At 42.7% G+C, this 20,467-nt stretch overlaps 1 protein-coding gene across 2 annotated transcripts in view; it reads left to right on the top strand.

Annotated features, from left to right (window-relative positions):
* The window catches only part of PTH1R (parathyroid hormone 1 receptor), an 857,857-nt gene that overhangs the window by 702,840 nt on the left and 134,550 nt on the right, over positions 1 to 20,467 (top strand). For both annotated transcript variants that reach the window (XM_069647093.1, XM_069647092.1), the window contains one exon: positions 11,744 to 11,930. In XM_069647093.1, the coding sequence (XP_069503194.1) occupies positions 11,744 to 11,930 (187 nt within the window). The remainder of the gene's footprint in view (positions 1 to 11,743; positions 11,931 to 20,467) is intronic.

Here is a 20,467-nt window from a genome sequence, read left to right as displayed (position 1 = left end):
ATGGGAAACTACTAAAACTTTTAAGCATGGGTGATTGCCTCTGAGTGAACATCTAAGTATATGATCCACACTAGTCTAAAAAAGTGTAACTATGTGATTGGTTACCTAACATCAGGTGGGCAACTAAGCCTTCCTTTAAAAATGACCACTATGAATGTCAGTAAATACACAACGTCTCATTGGTTTACACATGATGGGACCCCTGAATATGCAGGTCCTCTACAATTGGTTGGCACTCTATCCATCTTCAGTACTTTTCCACCTAAGTTAGCAGCCTGCAGGCTGGCCGCCCAGATGCTGGTGAGGTTGCTTTAACTTTAGCTTCCCACCAATTAGCATATCAATCCATCATCACCTCAGTGGCCTACTGTCAATGAGGCCTTTGAACTTCGTCCTTGAGAGTGTTCGTTGCTCTAAGAAAATTAGGGAGTGAGAAGCACAGTCTGCCTTCATGCATAGGTGTGACCATCTCGTTCATTCAACTTCATGCTTCCGTGTGACTAGAGACCTTAAAATCGAGCCTTTTCATTGTATTTAATATTCTATTGCAATAGACCTCTGACATCTTCCTTGTTATGTTCATTTATTCTGAACAGGAGGTTTGTTCTTTCACACAATTCTGTATCCAAAGACAGTTTATTCCAGTTTGATAAGACCTTGGCTCCTTTGGGCTCATCCAACCTCTCCTTTCTGATCTCTGCTTCTGTAATTCAATGTCTGTTTTTTATTAATTTGGCATACTGAACTGAGGCCTTTTTGCCAATGTCCAAACTGCTTTAATACGTTTAGTGGAAACATCCATAATTCTCTCATTCCTATGTATGTATAGGTTGGCGCCTGCCGCAATCTATTTACAATAAGCTTAGGGCTAGCTTCACGTTTACTTTTCTGCTTGGGTTTTTTCCGCATCTGTACATGGGTAACATGATTTCATATCTTCATCTGTTTCTGTGGCATGGGTTTCTTCATCTTGAGCCCAAGATGTCACTTATCCTTATTGCTTTCTTGATGCCATATAGAATATCTGCATTCTCTGGTCACTGCATCCTTTTATGTACTTCATCTTCAACTCCATATAACATATACTTGGCAATGGCTTGTAATACTACCAGTCATCCTTGCCGTTTATTTGTTCTGCTTATTCAGGGATTTCATTCAGGTGGCCATCATATTTCTTTGTATGCACATAAGGTTTTCTCAATGAGTACTTTGGCTCAGATATTCTCTTATGTACTGGCCCTTTCACTGGGACTGGACAGAGTCCATATTCTGTTCTTTGTCGATTCAGCTGTTCTGTATACGTCACATACTCTGGTTTCCAACATACAGGTAAAAGGGGTGAATCGATTGATGTGGGGGTACTTGGCTCCTTATCTACACCCCATTTAAAAACAGGGACCAATATCATGTCTTGCCAAGATTGTGGGATGTCACCTACCTCGCAATTGTGAAGGAAAAGCTGTTTCAGAAAGGCAGCCCAGAAGGTGGGATCCATCTTCAGGACTGCATTGCATTGCATTGCAGAGGCCGGCAGGACCCACAGCCTGAGAGGCTTTGTATTTCTTAATCATTACCTCCAAATCATCCATGGCCGCATGGAACCAGACTGTAGTGTTTGCCATAGGGGTTGTTGTGAGAACGCCACTATGCTCCTTGGAGGAATAGTAAAGATCCATGACGTAACTACCCCAGTCTGCGTCTGCAACACAGCAGACTTCCTGGGCCTCCTAGTTAGCTCAAAAAACACTGAGCATGTGCCAACATTTGTTAGAATCATGGGTTACAATCCAGATGTGAATAAGCTTCCATCTTGCAGATGTGTAGATAGATGTCATAAATCACCAATGTATCAATTGAAAAGGATACGGTAACCAAAAAAGGATACAATTCTTAGGGCTCTTCGGATCCTTTTTCACACGACTTGATTGTAGGTAAGTCAAATTAGACCTTCCAAATGATACAACTCTCTGACTGATAAAACAGGCAGAGAGATGGATCACTGGAAAGGGCGTGGGTATTGTATCGTAAGTATGCCTAGGATAGATAAAGTATCATAAGAAACTGTCCCAAACTCAAATCACAAATCACTCAAAGCACAGTATTAGCATTAATTCAAAACACAGACCTTATGGCAAAACTGAAGAATTCAACGAAAGTCTCTTGAAGAAAACCAGGAGTTGAAACAACGATAAAGGAGGGGAAGATTAGTAAGGGAGACTTATCCCGAACGGCACGAGGCTCACGCTAGATACCGGGTTGGTGCACCACAGGATAGCGTCCAAAGTACTGTGCACAATCACCTTCCAATAGTTCATGAAATACTTCAATTCCCACGAAGAACAAAATTAGATTTTCACCTGTAAACTGTCACAGGCACCAAAGGTTCAAAATAGTTCAGAAAATCACGTGCAGGATTGCACGCAACAGATTTAACAAGCGAACAGGATACACGCAGCCCAGGGCAGCCGCGCTTGAAAACAGCGTCCGCGTGTGGAGATTTGGCACGCGAACAGGATACACGCAGCCCAGGACAGCCGTGCTTGAAAACAGCTTCCGCGTGTAGAGATTTGGTACGCGAACAGGATACACGCAGCTCAGGACAGCCGCGCTTGCAGACAGCGTCTGCGTGTAAAGATTCGGCACGCGAACAGGAAACACGCAGCTCAGGACAGCCGCGCTTGCAGACAGCGTCCCCGTGGAGATTTGGCACGCGAACAGGATACACGCAGCTCAGGACAGCCGCGCATGCAGACAGCGTCCGTGTGGAGATTTGGCACGCGAACAGGATACACGCAGCTCAGGACAGCCGCGCTTGCAGACAGCGTCTGCGTGGAGATTTGGTACGCAACCAGGATACACGCAGCTCAGGACAGCCGCGCTTGCAGACAGCGTCCGCGTGGAGATTTGACATGCGAACAGGATACACGGCTCCAGGAATTAGCGTGTGGAGGAAAACACGCTCAAAAAAGGCCAAAGAAGTTGCTGAAGGGAATGCGAGGACGCAGGTCCGGAGTTCAGCTACAAAACGCCAAAAATGAATTAATCAGAAGCAGCGATCGACGTTTCCACGCTGCTTATGTACGAACTGCCGTGATACACGTGACAGAACTAAGTCACGTGAATTTTAACAACGTGAAAAATGCAGACGTCGTTTTCCGGGCAATGCATCGAACAACCTCCATTTCGAATAGAATGGTCTAGTGGTTCTATGGGCGTAACTCATTTTGTATGGAGCATGACAATAGATTGCTTTGTGACCCTTTAGCCACACCTGATATTGTTTTTTTTTTATAATTTTGGATTGATCTCTGCCTGCTAATGGCTGCTTAGCCATAACGCACTTGATATATCGCAACTCAGCCCTCAATTCTGTTTTCTTAGCAGCAATTATCGCATCATAGGGGCACCCAGCTTAGAAGATGTAATACTCTAGGATAGGTGTTTAAGTCGCTGGGGTCAAAAGACATCCATCAGCAGACCCAAATCCCAATGGCATCTATCTAAAACAGAGTCTATCGTAGGTGTAATCCCTGATCATTGCATTATTGAAACAGTCAATGGTGACCATTGACCAAAGTAATCTGTTCCCCAAGAGGTTAACCTGAGCATTAACCCAAAAATAGTCCATGGGTTTAGTACTAGCCTTTTTACAGAACATTCTCATGTTTACAAGTTGCATGCATAGGTGGGTTGCTACATTTCTAATGGCCTCGTTTTTTAAAAATGAAATCAATTCTACTGCGACTTAGACCATTTGGCCATGTAAAATTTGCTTGGGGAAGTCCAACAGACAAGGGAGTTAAATCAAAAATAGACAGAAGCTCACACCACTCCCTTGCTTGTTTTGTTGTATCTGTACCCATTTGTGACACAGACTCGGCTAGGCAGTCACATTAAAGTCACCGGTAAAGAAGATACCCCTCCCCCCAAAGTGTCATGTGCAGTGTCCATGAGGTTATCAGTTTGAGCCCCCAGTTGGGTCATATAATGTTACCACCAGTGTACCCCCATCTCTGTGTTGAAGTCCCGTATGGTGGCTGCCACAAAGTTGTATGCCGTTACAACATAAAAGGAAGAAGGGGAGTACTCAGACTTGACCTCAATGCAAAGCTCACTTTTAGGACGACCCAGTATGCGGCGAGGGGAAGTTGAAAAAAATGGTGTAGCCATCCAATGAAAAGGGGGAAGTAAGACATGTTTCCTGGAGATAAAAACTGTGAGAAGACAGAAGTTAATTTGCTCCCAATGGGGTTTCTCAGGAATGAGCGATGGCCATGAGTGTTCCAGGAGAGTAATGTAAATTGGATAGGGGCAGTTTCCTGAATTCAGTCCAATGAAGGGACTTGTGACCAGTGCCAGTCATTCTCCCCTTAGAAGACAGTGCCCCTTGTTTATTACCCTTTACCTGCGTCACTGCCCAGCTAGGTCCAAGGGGGCCGCCACGTGTCTTATGGACCCAGGCAACCTGATCTGCAACAGGATGAAAGGCAAAGATGTCAGATCCCAAATCACAAAGCAATTTAGCATTTTTACAGATGCATTCCGTTTCAAAGGCAAGGCCAGTTTTGTCAGCACCCAATTGGTAGTGCTGTGATGAGGTAAGGAGGCAGCTCTAAACTATATCCTCAGAGGTGGGACCACAGAAGTCAGTGATGAGCTGTAACAGCTGAAGCAGCCATGTTCAATTAAAAAAGGGGCTGGTTTCCAAAGACTCACGCTGAGTTAAAGGCGACTCCCCACCGGTCTTCGTCCTGTGCCGCTTTTTCGTCCTGGACGAAACGCCAGGACTAGCAAGAAGTGAATGGTCTCAAGGGCTTGCTTTCTGGAAGTTGCTGTTACCCTCAGCAAGGAACCCTGCAGAATCACGCAATGGGAAGCTGCTTTCTTATTTGGGGTAAAGAACGTCAAGGTTGGTTTTCTGGTCATGGCTGTCACCCTCTTTTCCAGACCGTCCATCCCCTGCTGCGGTAAAATGTGTAAAGTATCTCTGGAAGGGGGAGCGCAGCTTTATCAATTTTAATTTGGGCTTTAATGGATTCATAAATCTGTCCCCTCATGTGTTTGATTGATATGTGTTCCTCGACCAGCTTTGAACAGAGTGAGACTGACGCATCAGGTTTGGCTATGATCGTATCCAAGGGAGAATCTGATGCATCTAGGGATTGCCCTGCCAATAGGGCACTTACAATTGACTTCCTGGGCAAATTCTAACCCCCGACCCCATCACTGTCCGAATAATAAGAACATTCGGGCGATACCAGTTGTTCCAGGTTTGGTGCGTACGACAGATTAAAGTTCCCAGCGTTTATCTGGCTGCAGTCATTGGGGGCTAGAGAAAGCCGTTGCAGATTTAGGCAATGGTTCAGAAGAGATTGACTATTATCGATCAAGATGGAGCTTTGCAGAAGGTTAACCAGGTGGACGTCACACTCCTGTAGCTCTGGTTTCACACACAACTCACTCCCACTCTTGACCGTAGGAGGCTTTGTTTCAAAGTATGTTGTCATATCTTTTGGGCAGCAGCCTGGGATTTAATCATTCCATGTTTGGTTTGATGAGTGGCTGCTTTGCTGATTTGATTTTGTTTAGAGAGAGGGAGCGGTGTATGCAGTAATGAAATTGCAGCAAAAATGTTGCCTTTACAAAAAATCGCAGCAAAAAGCCATGGTTTGACCCGGTAAAGGTGTACCCCATTCTACCATTTAAGGGGAGGAGGGGATGCGGGGGTGTCCCCCGCATCCTTTACATGGATTGCGGCTGCAAAACCACAGCCTTTTTGCCCCGATTTTTTGAGTAAACAGCCATTTTGCTGCAATTTTAACACATGAACCGGGAGCAGCATGCCTGCTTGTTGACGCAGGTCACTGCCCTACAAGGGGTGGGTTTGGGCGGTTTAACTTTCCTCTTTCTTTCACTCCTAGCACCCCAGATGATTGCTGGGAGGTTCACTCCAACAGCACTCGACTTGTAACTCAGCGAGGAAGAGGCAGATAAAAAGGGGGAGGCGTGGTACAGGGAGCGTAAGTGTTGATGGGCAGCCAAAGTAGCGAAAAGCAAAGCTCACTGGCCTCTTACCCTGGGAAGGAGTCAAGTCCAATAGAAGTATTTAGATGATTCTCCCGGTCCCGGAGCCACACCACAACTGCAGTAACTGCCAAGATCTGCATTAATTCATTGGCTTGAATGTGGTTGCACCCAAATCAACCCAGAATATCTAAAGCTGGTCCAGAACAGAGCTGCAGGAAGGATTTACTCCCCATAGAGTGTAGGTTCAAACGTAAGCTCCTCTGTACAGTTCCACAAGTTGTAGCACTTTATAGGCCAAGTTAATTGGCTGAATAACACAACATGTACACCCCAATGAGAAACACATGATCAGGAAACACCAGACTCCTCAAGGTATCCATGTATAAATGCATGCTTATCGGTGGGATCACTCTCAGGGTGGCTTGAACTAGGGCTTGGAAACACTTACCACTAGAATGAGCAATTCAGGTGCATCACCTCCAATTCAGGAAGATACTGATCATGTTTGTATTTCAGAAAGCCTATGATATCCATGAAACCCGCTTGCTCTCTGCCCAGGATTCTCCCTGGCCATAGGGACTTCATCAGCCCACTGGATCATGCCTTTCATTTCCCAGCCATAGAACTTGCACTTCAAACCTGCCATGTGAGCCTGCCAGCTCACCCACTCTTTCCCCTTTAGCAAGGGTGAAGGCTCAACTGGGCACTTGTTGCCAGAATGCAGAACAGCCTGTCCTCCTCTAAGATCCTCCCAGAGCACTCCTCCGATTGCATTTCTGCTTCAGCACCTTGGATTCACAGGCTGAAGTCTCAAGGAGTGCACTAAATGTGTGTGTCCTCCTCCCACCTCAAGTGAACTACCCCCAGAGGCAGCCCACACCAATTATTTGACATGGAAGCCCTACCTGCCTTTCCTTAACAGGGGCCGGTCCAGATACCTACACCCCCAGATTGCGATAAAGCGGATTTGTTTGTGCATTTGCTTTACAATACAAAGCTGTAGATAGAAATGTACTGAAATAGAAATCTGCTGAATTTGAGCACAAGGTGCTGGAGTGGTTCCTTTATGGCACTCTGCAGAAATGTTCAACCTGCAAAGCGCAGACTGATATTGTTTTAGGCAAGTAATTATGTTCTGTTAGTCAAACGAATTTGATTAAAAACGTGTATTAAGAAAAGCTATCAAATGTGCACATACTATAGCCAACAGAGAACTGATAACTGGATGTGCACATCACTTGGGCATGCTGCCATGTGATTTCACTGAGAACACAGCATTGCATTTAAGCATAAGGAAAACAACCTTTCATTGTGAGCTTAAACCTCTTGTTGCAAAGCTAAACATTTGGAAAATGACATTGTTTTCCACTTTGTAATGTACATTTCATTCAGAACATGTTGTTCCCAACAGGAGTATGTCAATATTATTGTTTTCTGAACAGAAACAGTTTTACAAAGCACACTATCACCTCTGCATGAAAATACATATTGTGATGCCACCTCCAATGAAGGAAAGCATACTTTTAATGTATCAAAATTGAATAATGACATGCTGTACTGTTATACATTATAAAGGAATTATGCTGTGAGATTGTTTTCATTGCCAATAGCTTGGCCACAATTTTGGATTTGCATACAGTTGTTCTTGTCTGTTTCCAAGTAAAGCCCAGTACGCAGGGCAACTCAACTTCAAATAACAATGGAGGCCGAGGGTAATCAGTAGATAAGCCATCTGGCAAAAGCCAGAACTCATGATCCAGCCATCAAAGAAACCCATTAGACCCAACAACACAAGGATCACATGCTCAGCCTTAGAACGATACTCAACAAAATACATCTATGCTTTCCAAATTAAAAAATCTATTCTCACTAAAAGCTGAGAGGTGATCACATGGGGGCAAGGTCTGGTTTCTAGAAACATACATCTTGAGGACTTACTTCCATTAGACGTGTAACCTTTAAACTTCTCCAGCTCATGAATTTGCCATTGGTTGAGCTAATTGATGTTTTAATGATAGGGCCATCCCAGCTATTCACATTAATCATTACCTTGAAAGGAAGCCTTGACATGCAGATTTGTACTGAAATCAAGCTTGCTATTTTGTATGACAATATTTGGTGCATGTAAAACGACTTTGTCTATGCCTTTGACATGCTTAGTTATTTTTAAAAAGGAAATGTGTTGATCTTTTGAGAGACTCCAACCATCGATATCAAACACCATACATCATATTAATCAATAATTGATACATTATATAAATAGTAATAACATGCCCAAATTGAATGCACCAACACATGCTCATATGTATGAATTCAGGTTCATTTTGTGAATCTGAAATCCATATCTCATTGACGGGAACCTTTTCTGTCAGGACATAGGACAGAAGATATGAAAATGGGTCAGAATTTCCAGGACTACAACTTGTAACATGTGAGACCTATTTAATAAAGTGTTGGATGTATGGGAATGTCAGCCGTTTAAGCTAGCCAATGGAAACTCAAGCAATCAATAATTGGGATGTCATATGATATACAGTGGTGCAATGTAGAGATTATTTAAGTAGAAACCCACAGGAAATTGATTCTGAGTGCTGCAGATGGGAAATCACTGTCAAAAGTAGATGCTGAGATGAGTTGGATTCTTGTGGGATGAGAGAGACCATGGAGCCTTGTCCGGCAGCAAACCTGAAGCAGATTATACCTGGATTGAGACATGATTTACCTGAGTTGGAGAAAGTAGACAGCAGCCTAGTATACATGGACGTTTACCTGAAAGATATAAGAGCCCATTCTGGCTCTGTGCCTTAAAAGAATAATCCAAAAGTGAGTATTAAAACCCCTATGCAATCAGATATATGTCCTCTAGAATTATTGCTCAGCTACTTCCCTTGAATGGGATAAACTGGGAGGAATGTCAATAGGGGGACTGATTCCAAATGGAATGCTTTAGCATTTCAGTGTGACATAGACATTTCTTTCTGACTATGTGCACAGCCAAATGAGATATGATTCAGTGTACAACAAATGCTATTCCAACCCTATGTTTTCACAACTATAGTCAACAGCTGTCACTATGAACTAATGCACACCACTCCACAGCCTGACAGCGAATGCCTGACAGAGAATGTATAAACCAAGACTTGTCCTTGTTATTTAGAAACTGACATATTTGGATGAAAAGGAGCTTAGCTAGGCAACTTCCATCCAGTGAAAATTATGCAAATGTGTATGAATATTCAAACCTCGCTCATGACATAGCTCAGAAAGGGGAGGACACTATACTTGATAAACCGAATTTACAAAGTGGGAGAGATACTTATCACAATGTCAGAAAACCATGAAATGATTTTCCTATGTAGTGCAGATGAACCGATATGCTGTGCATTCTAAATTGATAGTGCAGCCAAGACTGTAGATTTTGATGCAATCTATCATAGCTTGTGTTTCACTTACATGCTTAGACTAGAAGCCTACCACACCACATTGCACATGGAAATACAATGGGAAGTGCATAAGAAACACAATTAATATGCAATGCTGTAATCTTTCTCGGATACAAATACTTGTCATTGACATTGGTAGAAAATAATTAATTATGAAAAATGAACACACTGGCCGACAAGCGGCAATGCTGACATTACATTTTATATAATGCTTGGAAATAGGCATGCAGATTGATCTTTTTCTGGAATTATTACATGTGTTCTGTATCTTCGTATGATTTTCAGAGACAGGGCAGTGTGTGTTTATTATGTAAACAAGTTGCCTATGTGTGTGTTATAATATGCTGACTTCCCAGCATATTGTTGGGGGACCACATTTGGTTTCAAACTTGCATTTAAATAAAATACAAACTCTAATTCCAAATCCATCCTGTTTCTCGACCCAGAATTATGGGGTGGTATTGCATAATAGGGGGTATTAAATCAAAAAGTAGCAACTCCGCAGAGTCAGAACTTGTAGTCACAATCAATCCGGAAAATAAATACATTTATCAATAGGCGTTTGTTCAGGTTCAAGGCACTAAATTCTCTTCAGAACATTATATTTAGGCCCTGTGAATCAGGTCCTTAATGTTCCATGACGGCACTCACAACTGCTAATTTGTCCGGGTATCAGAACAACATTTATTTAACTATTCAGCATCTTCTGTCTTGCCCATGCTCATTGCACGATTAGAATTACCTTCTTTATTTAAAACTGAATGAGGATTTCTCTATAGTTTCTCATTTATTTCCCATTGTTCAGTATACTTTTATCTTTTGGTTACAGATTCCTGGGTATGATTGCCCTCGAGTATGCCTGGATCCTTATTGCAGAAACTATAGAGAAATCCTCATTCAGTTTTAAATAAAGAAGAAAATTACTCTAGTATATCTCCTGAAGAACCACAGTCTTTTTAAACTGTGGGGAAACACGTGTTGAGAGAAACACATTTAAACATAAGGAATGAAAGCTGAAAACTAAATAATGTTGAGTTGTTTGAAAATATAATTTTGGAACACGTGAATAATAAGGAATGCAAGATGAAAATTTAAAACTCTGGGTTGTATGAAAATTAATACAACTTTGAAATAATCCATTAACTTTACAAGGAAAAAGTTAATTTGAAACCAAGAGCTGCATGAAAGTTAATGCAACTGAAGGAAAAAGTTGAATGTGATTTGCATGAAAATGAATGTAATCGAGAAAGAAAAAGGTTAATTCTGCAATGAAAATGTGAGCAAAGACACACTAAAGAATAAATAATTTTTCATAATAAATAATAATTGGTGTCTATAACGTTTTTACCAGAAGCGCAACCCACTATAGCGCTATTTCAAGAGAAAATGTTGTATATTATTGCTGCAGTCACAATAAACACTTAGAGCGCAGATTCTGGGCATATATATAATTTTCTCACCTATTTGGGCACACACAAGATATCGTCACAAAAGGAATAAAAGCCAAAAAGGACTGCAACCTGGTAATTAAAACATTTCCATCACTCTTTACGTTTACTCTCTGCTTTGAGAGAAATACGTCTCTGCCTGCAAAGTGCGCTTTGCTGTGAGCATTTTTATAATGGATTCCATTGGAATGCCGCGCTAAACCAAGGCGTATTTCATTGGAATCTTTGCTTTTACGCCCGCATGAAAATCTCCTGTAGGCGTAAAAACAAGCTCTCTAGTGAGGCTGAGGTGCTAGCTCCATATTGCTGCCCTCACACAACTCAGAACAAGACTGACTGAGCTGGAGCAGAACATGAACACATTCACTAAGCAATGCTAAGCTTTCATTCCCCTCACAGCGGAGTACACCATGACCACCAATGACCTCTCCTCTGTGGTCCTTCATATGTACAGCCCAGCACTATGAGAAATGGCATTTATACCCGATTATTGTATCTGATCTTCAGTACTTCTATTTTCTCTTTCTACTTTTCCATTTATTTTGATACACTTGTTTTAAAGATGAAAAATATATTTCTTAACTCTTTAATGTATAGTAATGTACCTTGATGCAGGGGCAGCAATACGCTCATATAAAGTTGAGCCTCTCAGATCGTTAAGGTTGAGCCTCTCTTTGAGACGATGACGCCATCATGTGTGCGCCCCAAATGATAACAGGCGCTGAATACGGCATGCCTTCAGTGCCTTGATGTAAAGAGATGCCAGATCCTGTTTCTCCCTGATTGGTAAAGAAGCTTGACTGCTCCTGTTTCCTTCTTTTGTAGGCGCCTGCACTGCACTAGGAATTATATCCACATGCACCTGTTTGTCTCCTTTATGTTGAGAGCCGCCAGTATTTTTGTGAAGGATGCTATCTTGTACTCCGGATCTGCCTTGGAGGAGATGGAGCGGATCTCTCAGGAAGACCTGAAGTCGCTCGCGGAGGCCCCTCCGACAGACAAGTCGCAGTTTGTGAGTGATAGGCAGCTGCTCTTCATGAGTTCACTTTCCTTTAATTGCATTTCTGAATGTGTTACCAAAAAGCTAACCCGAGCCAGTAAGTGAGCAGTACCCTGAGACTGAGAGAATGTTGGCTAGTATGGTGTGACTGCAGAAACTCGAATGCAAGTCATTGTATAAATGCAAGACTGAAGTGACATATGGAAGTCATAACATGGGTCAGAAGTGAACACTAGCTGACGATCTAGCATCTACTTAGGAATGTGTTGGCATCTTAACACACACAAAGTGTCATCTTAGTCCCAAGATTGAATAAGGAGAATGATTTATTCAATGAGAAATTCTCCTCTCAAAGGTAATGTAATTGTAACCTCAAGTTATCCAAACGACTGTATTTCTGTTACCACTGAATGTAATAAATCCCCCTTTCCAAGCAGCCGAGATGACAAGAAGCATTGACAAAATATGCGGATGTGTCAAATGTTTTAAATGTAAATAATTTCGGGATTAATTTTGAAGTACACATTTTGTTTGATACTGTTCTGGAGTTTTAAGGACCACCTTTGAAACTTCAGACAACAAGGATGTATATAACAGCAACAAGCTAATTAGGGAAGATTGTTTTAAAAAAATGTGTAATTCCATATTTCAACATGAACACAAGTTAAACCTATCCTTAGTATGATAAATAGTGCGCCTTCTATCTAAAAGAATGGAAAATAGATCTCCTGACACTATCCATGTCAAATAACAGTGCCCTATCAGAAAGAGACCGGCACGTACAGTGGCATTTATTATGTTAGTACCCGGCGAGAATCAAGCAGAATGTAACACACATTTACGCATTGCCTGCCCTCAACAGCCCGATGCGCAATACTGAATTGAAATTGCATGGTCAACTATGATTTTTCTTCTGCTACCTCAGTTGTCTCTAAATTCAATCTGTGAGGAGCAGGAACGTTGTTAGTGCTGACATCACGTGCAGAACCAATGACAATGGTTTTTCCTCCACAGGTCATCCACGAGGGTCACCTGCTGAGTCACTCGAAATCTTGTGAGAGACTGGATAAATATGTGGGATGATGCTTCAAGTTCTTGCAACATATGAGGGCCTGACTCAATGGCATATTCTTTTTTAACAGCGGGACAGAAGTCGTTACCGACGGGCATTAGGGAGAAACGGGAAAGTTGACGGATGCAAGGAGAGTGGCCACTTGGGAGTGGCACTGGGAAAAGGAGAAGATATTTCCCTCAAATGCCTGGCAACGTACACTTTGCACACTGGCAGAGGATATTCCTATCTGGGGAGGAACATAAGCCCACTCCTGCACAGATATAATCTAGGTATCTACACAGTGAGGCCACGCCCTTTGTATTTTACTGGCAATTATTGACAAGGCAGCAGCCAATCGGAATGAGGCATTCCAATACTGACAACTGGCAGAGCTACAAATATGTTGTAGAGCCCACTCTCTTCTTAGGAAAGACGAAGAGATGGGTAATTGGGATAGGCTATTGTAATTTGTATGAATGATAACACAATTGTAGACAAACTATGAAATGTGGCAGGGGATGGAGCTATTCTGCAACAGCTCACTGTGAGTATGTCTGTCTAAAGGCAAACATTAAGAGTAAACTGACTTGATGAAAAAAAAAACACCTCTCAGAAATGTGATGAAAATACATATTGGAGAAAAACAGAACTGGAGAAAAACATTGCATATAATAGGTAGTTCGACGAAAAACACTATACTGCCCACAGCCACAAGAGGGGAGAACTCCAAACCCCACTAAAATTGAAATAGCAAACCAAAACAAATATGTAAGATCTGGAACACATACAATGAAATGCAATGTAATAAATATAAAAAACTAAAGCCAGCAAGAACAACAAACAACTGGGAAACAAAATGAAAAATATGAATGTGAAAAAGAATCTTTAAAAGGTATGTATTTTACCCGCCACTCATCAGAAAATAAAAATGTGTTTTAAAAATATAAAGAACAGTTAATGAAGGGGTTCTTGAGAGAACTAGAGATAAAATACACAACAGTTATAAAAAATACATTAAAGAAGCTACAAAAAGTTTCAAAATGTGAAACAAACCCTAGGCTGAACAACTCGTCAGAATTTCAGAAGACATGTTTGAATGTCTTTACAGCATTTGGATCAAGTGCTTATTAAAGGTCTATTTCACGAAAAGGCCACTGCACTGCAGGTGTACAGTGGTAAGTAGTGTTTAATCTGACTACTCAGCACCACTACTACAAAGCAACAGTGATTATTATCATAAAGGTGAAAGAGCCAGTGTGAGGAGATATACTGCATTTGCCTTTTGTAGTAACCTGGTCTAAGGGCAGGCAATACCCTGAAGAAGGGTGCACATGTGATAACAGTAGCAACCCAAGGAGCAATAGCAGAAGAATTCAAAATAAAGAAATGTCCAGACAAAGTTCTATAAAAAGAAATATATGCACTTTAATTAAACACATCAATATGCTACAATAACTGTCTTAAACAAGCATTGACAATGCCAATAGTGTTGGCGTGTTACTGTTGTTCTTTACATTTTGCATTTCTAGGCACCCAGGTGCAAGGAAAGTGCAAAGTATGAAAGGTGGATGTGATAAGGGGTGCAGGTGTGCAATAGAATGAGAAGAGGAATAGAGTAAGGGAGGACGCCATTGATAGAGGATGCCAACCATGATGAGCAAGGGGCAATATGAGGGAGAAAGGGTATGAGTGAGAGGCTAAGCAAGACTGCAAGAGGAAGGATGAGAGGGGATGGGTAATAGAAAGTAGTATGCGGTAGGGTGGGTGGTGGGGGTAAAGAGAGGTGGTAGGGTTGAGTAGAGAAAGAAGGGGTAGGGTGGGTGGATTTGAGTATTTAGTCGGGATGGGTTGGTGGGGATAGAGAGGGTGAGGGTAGGTAGTACCGTTAGGCTAGTGCCTTGCAATTGCATATTGAATGCCTACACAAAAGCCAAAACTCTTGGCATAGCCAATGCTGGTTTTATATATATATATATGAAACCCATATTACAAAACATTTATTTTAGTGGAAGCAATGACTTTTAGGAATGTCCTTTTCTCGGAATGACGAGTTTGAATGTGATTTGAGTGCTTCTTAACTGAACAGCCTACAAATAAAAGTGAAGACTTCCATTACCATGACATGGCACACAGGGGCAACACACGCCTACTGCCACAGCAGGAAAGCAATTGAAAGATAGCCCCCTCAATAGAATATCACTTGTATCTTTAAACACTCCTTTATAAATCGTTGACTAGCTCCTTAACTTCCTACATTTGAGCTTCTTGGGGAAATGCAGTCATTGGCTGAGGCTCTAACGTCAGCTGTACTACTGCACTTCCGCGGAGCTCAGCTGCACTGCTGCCATTGCACAATGCTCAGCTGCACCGCTGCTGCAGCGCTCAGCTGCACCACTCAGCCACACAGCCGCCATGCCGCACAGCAGTGGATCAATGCAGATATACGTCATCACTGGTGTGAAAACCACAACACTGCCTTTTAGCGCCATGTTCTATTACACTTCTAATGTGTCAAAATAATGTAGAAGTGCCAAGCAATATAAAATAGCACGTACTGCTCTTTATGTAGTGCGACCTCTGTCATTTTAGTGGTGTCATGGCGCATAATGGTGCGACTCAGAGTACGAGAGGCAGAATCGGAAATGAATCAAGAATCGACGTTCACTCAGGGCAATACACCGACCACAGTAGCCTCATGTTTCTGAAGTTAAACACCGGCAACGCGAGTTACATTATTCAAACCCGATTCAAATGGGAATGTGATTTTAAATCTTAAAATGGTGACAAGGTAACATTGTAGCCACATAGAAACCAGTGGTGAAACGGCTTTGCCAGTGTTTGCTGCCATCCAGTGTGGCAGTAGCGTCTGTGGCATACAACAACACTTGATAAGCAATAGCACCCGGGAAGTAAAGGCGTGTTCTGCACCGGCTATACACACTCCAAGGTTCGGGCTGGATTAACGCTGAAGGGCCTAATTCAAAGAAGCGTTTTATAATGCCAAATCCCATTGGAAAACGCTCTGTGAATTAGGCCTTTAATCGGAACGGTGGCTTTTAAACATCGTTATGTTACAACAGGAAACGGGGGACGATTGACATTTTAAACCCAGCAAACGCACATGCATGTCCATATTTCTGCATGCCATATCGTCGATACACTGCTTACACATGTCTCAAATATAATTTCATGTTGTGTAACACTGAAACGTTCCTTATAAAGTTGTGTGATGTGATTTTCACGACGCCGCTTTGGCGAATCCACACTTCGCCGTACATACTTGGAAGCAATTCCTAGCACGGATTCTAAAGGAAGAGGCGCCCTGTCAATTTATATTCCTGGCCGCTGCAAATGAGAGGGAAACCTGTCTTCTGGAAATGCAGGTTTACATGAATAAGGCAACGGGGCAATAAATAAGCCACAATGGAGACATATGAGATGAACTAAAAAAGAGATCAAAACAAGGCTTGCAAAATAGCTCTTGGTTATATTATTGAATAAAATACTGTATTTAAGTGCCTACCTGGCAAAGCTCGCAACCCTCTGCGTTCGCCCTTCCTCAAAGAAACGTCCAACACAACGACCCAAACACACACACAGTAGTAAAAATTGCAACTATGTTTCCCTAACCACCTTGTGTAGCTCCACCTCAGTCAGCTGCAGAATAGCAGAGCTCCTGAGTGATATGACACATCCTCCTCCTCTGCAGCCTTCATGTCAGCAATGAAGGTGTCGCCCCACATGGTACAGGGGCCAGGCGCGGACTGCAGCACTCACGAGAACCTGTTTCTATCCTGACGGCCATGGTGAGGTGGAACACACACTCCCTGCTAGTATCCTCACTGCACAGGGGAACGCCTCATTTGGAACCAGTGGCCGTTGGACGGTTTCAATGGCTTGTCAGCAATTATACATCTCTCTGCCTTCTGTTTCCGTGTTCATAAAAGATACAAGATGGCGACCCTGCCTGCAGAAGGGAGCCACCTGCATTGTAGATCACCCAGTTGCTCGAAAGTTGCACAGACACGTGACATCTGACAGCACTCCTTATTGGTTGAAAATACATTAAACAAGCCACGATTGGATTACATTCTAGTAGTACAACACATATTAACACTTTGTTCGTTGGGTATAGTATGGCACAGCATTTCCAGTTGTCATGCCAACCACTAAGACTGATTCCTGGAGCACATTTATTATTCTAATAACAATGTTTTGGCAAAATGTGGTGGTTTGTGCCACCAAATAGCGCCAACACCAAAAATAGTTTAAAAAACCCACCCTTGTGGAAAGTACATGGAATATGTAGATGAAGTAGATGAATGAAAGAACTCTGGGTAATATAGCTGTGGGAAAGACAAGAAATTGAAAACAATGCAAACAATGTCACCAAAAAGTATATGTCTTTGAAGAAATTGTGCCCTCAATTGGACCTTTCTCAGTTCTTGGGTGGTTCGAAGCCATCCAACCAGGCTTCAGGATGCTCTCTTTTTGGATCAAACCAGCTTTGGAGGTGGTGAGCAGTACTGGTCCAAGCAGCAATCTGGCACTGAGTTAGTTTGAAGCAAAGCTCAAAGGCAGGTTTTGAGTGATGCAAACCAGTGCACCCACCAGGGTCAGTTCAACACGTATGCTTGGGTTGATGGGAAGATACTGGTGGTTCAAATGTGTCATTTGAGATGCAGCATTTCACAATCATCCTCGGTGGCTAGCTGGTTGTGCAAACTTATCAGCTGACATGCTCTGGTTGCTACAATGCATCATAGAGCCAGTTCAATGAATGCAAAACAGTGGTTCAAGTACGTTCCAAAAGCAGCACTGCACGTCCTGCTGGTTCTAAGGTTTGAAATGCATCTGTCTTTGGTTTGAAGGTGGTTGGCACTGTAGAATGCAGGAATCCAGCTGCTTGTATTCTTCTGGCACTGCGAATCAGAATCCAGATGCCCAGGGACAAGATTAGTATTTGTTCTCTTCCCTCCCACCTGCGGGATGCTAGCTTCACCTCCAGCAAAGAGCTTAGAAACTGGTGCAGCTGTCAGAGAGTGCAGGTCTTGGTCCAACAACAGTCCATCCCCAATGTTCCCAGTGAGTGGGTAGGTAGCAGCGCCTGACTTGGAACACCCGTTTTCACCTATGGAAGATGGCGCTAAGGATTAGGTCAAACCAAGCCTGCTTTAGGGGACTTATCCTTGTTATCGCAGCAAATTACTTTTGCCCTCTTGCAACATGTCTAAAACATGATTTGCTATGAAGTAAGTGGAGGAGACAGGAAGTAAAGAGAAGCCCACAGAAAAACAAGATTTAAGAAAGGAACCCTGCCACCCAATGATACTGTATCATCTGTCTGCAGTGGCGTTGCTGTCCCATTTTATTTAGTTACTTTGAAAGCTCACCACATAAACAATAAGCCATAGAGATGAGTGAATGTTGTACTTTGCAAATACCACTTATCACTTAACATAACATACCAATGTTCAATGGCGGGCCTCCTCCAGGTTGCAGTGTCCTCAACGAGACATACTGATGAAGTAAGCGTACCTCATAGAATTGCTCACTGCCAAATGCCTCACACTGACCTCATCTCCAGAACACAGTGAGTCACAGACTCCTGTTGGCTTGGCATAGAGGAGTTTCAGTGGAAACTTGCTTGTGCAGTGAAGTAGCTGCGCAGAGGCCCACTGCCATCAGCCGGAGTCCATGCTGGCCGTTTTTTTCTAGTACCAGATTTCACCCTCCTGTGGACATGAAACCCAGAGGACATGTACAGTGCACCACATCACACATGCACTGGACTATATATAAATGCAATAATAAATAAATAAATATATCTGGGAGTAGAAGGTAGGCAAAAAATGCCTAATATTCTTTGTGTGTGGTGTTAGGGTGGCAAGTCTAGAAAAGGTTCTTTATATCAAGACCAAGTATAATTACAAAGACGTTGCACGGAACACAGCAGTGTAAAGCATGCCAGTGCCTAAAGAGGCACTTCCTAAATATTTTGGTGATGATATGATATGATACTTTATATATAGCGTGCCTATACACAAGTATTTCAGGGCGTGACGAAGACAGTGAAGGGTAACAAGGTGGGACAAGACAACGATCTACTAGGCCCAGTGACACTGAGATTGCACACGTACAAGGGAGAGGAAAGGGGAGTAGTGCTGGGGAAGGGGAGGAGGAGCAATTGCTGGGCATAGGATCACAACATCAGACATTAAAAAAACAAGAAGTGCCCCCAGCAGGTGGCAGTGCAGTGGTTAAGTGCAGGCAGCAAGTGTCAGATAGTGCAGGTAGGAGGAGTGTAGGGTTGCAGATACAGCCCCAAGTGCAAGGTTATCAGGCGGCAGTGCAGGTGAGCAACTGGGAGGGCAGGATTAATGGATCCAGGAAGAGAGAGTCCTGTTAATCCTCCAGTTGCACTGCTTTGCAATGTTCTTTTTTGTATTTCTTAGAGTTCTATTACTCGAAGAAATATGAAGTTTAAATGTACTCACTCTTCTAGTTGCAAGAGATTGCTATCCTATGTGAGTATACACAAAATATAATCATGTATGAGTAAATTGATCTTACAATGCATAGGTCAGTATCCCATTATGTTATATCACTTTTTTTTAATCACTTATCACAAAATACGTATTGCACTGGATGAGAAAACTTCTGGGCGCATTAGTGCACATCACTGTGAGAAAGATGGAGGGATCGGATGTTGGTCAAGCATTATGCACAAATGGACACAACTAGATTTGCCCTGTTTCACTTTCCAAGTTGAATGCATGGATTCCCTTCTGATTCACACCAGACTTAGCTGGCCATGTTTTCCTGAAAGTTCTTTGACATGTGATAGTATTTTAGAAGCAAGTGCCAAACTGAAGGTGTTGGCATATGTTTCGCTCATCTGTACTGGTACCGCGTGAAGCAACCCAATGCACGTCTTCCACAGGGCATGATTTTCTCCTTAAGATGCCAGAATAGCTAAACTTCCATTTTCCGTTACTGGGGCATTACGCCTGTCTTCACACTACAGTGTTAACTCCTCAGCCGAAACCTATGCTTGTGCTGATATGGATGCTTTTTGCTCCTGTCCCAGGGCTGCAGATCACAGTGGGGAACGTCACACATATCATCTAATCCATTGTCATGGCTGTTTACGCTATTCCCCAACGGCCCTGTAAGCAAAGTATTGAATCTATGCATTTGTTAACGTCCTTTACTGCCCCAATGTGGTTATCCTTTCTTTTGAAAACACGATGCAAAGTTCACAGGGGCTTACTAGAATGCCACCAGCACCCCGCCTTGTGCGACGGAAGCCCACTTTCGGAACTCATGCCATCGCCCCCTGCATAATTGCCAATGTGAAGGATTCTGTCCTCAGGAGGACTGGCACAGAACAGGAAGAATACACAGCCTTCACGAGTCATATTGTGAAACAGCAAATCTTATTTTGTTCACTGATGGGTTGTCCGATACTTCCAGAAAAGTTTCAAAGTTACAA

This window comes from Ambystoma mexicanum, chromosome 2q, assembly GCF_040938575.1.
Source record: "Ambystoma mexicanum isolate Mex_15411 chromosome 2q, UKY_AmexF1_1, whole genome shotgun sequence".
Taxonomy (NCBI): Eukaryota; Metazoa; Chordata; class Amphibia; order Caudata; family Ambystomatidae; genus Ambystoma; species Ambystoma mexicanum.
This window is presented reverse-complemented; position numbering and strand designations above follow the sequence as displayed.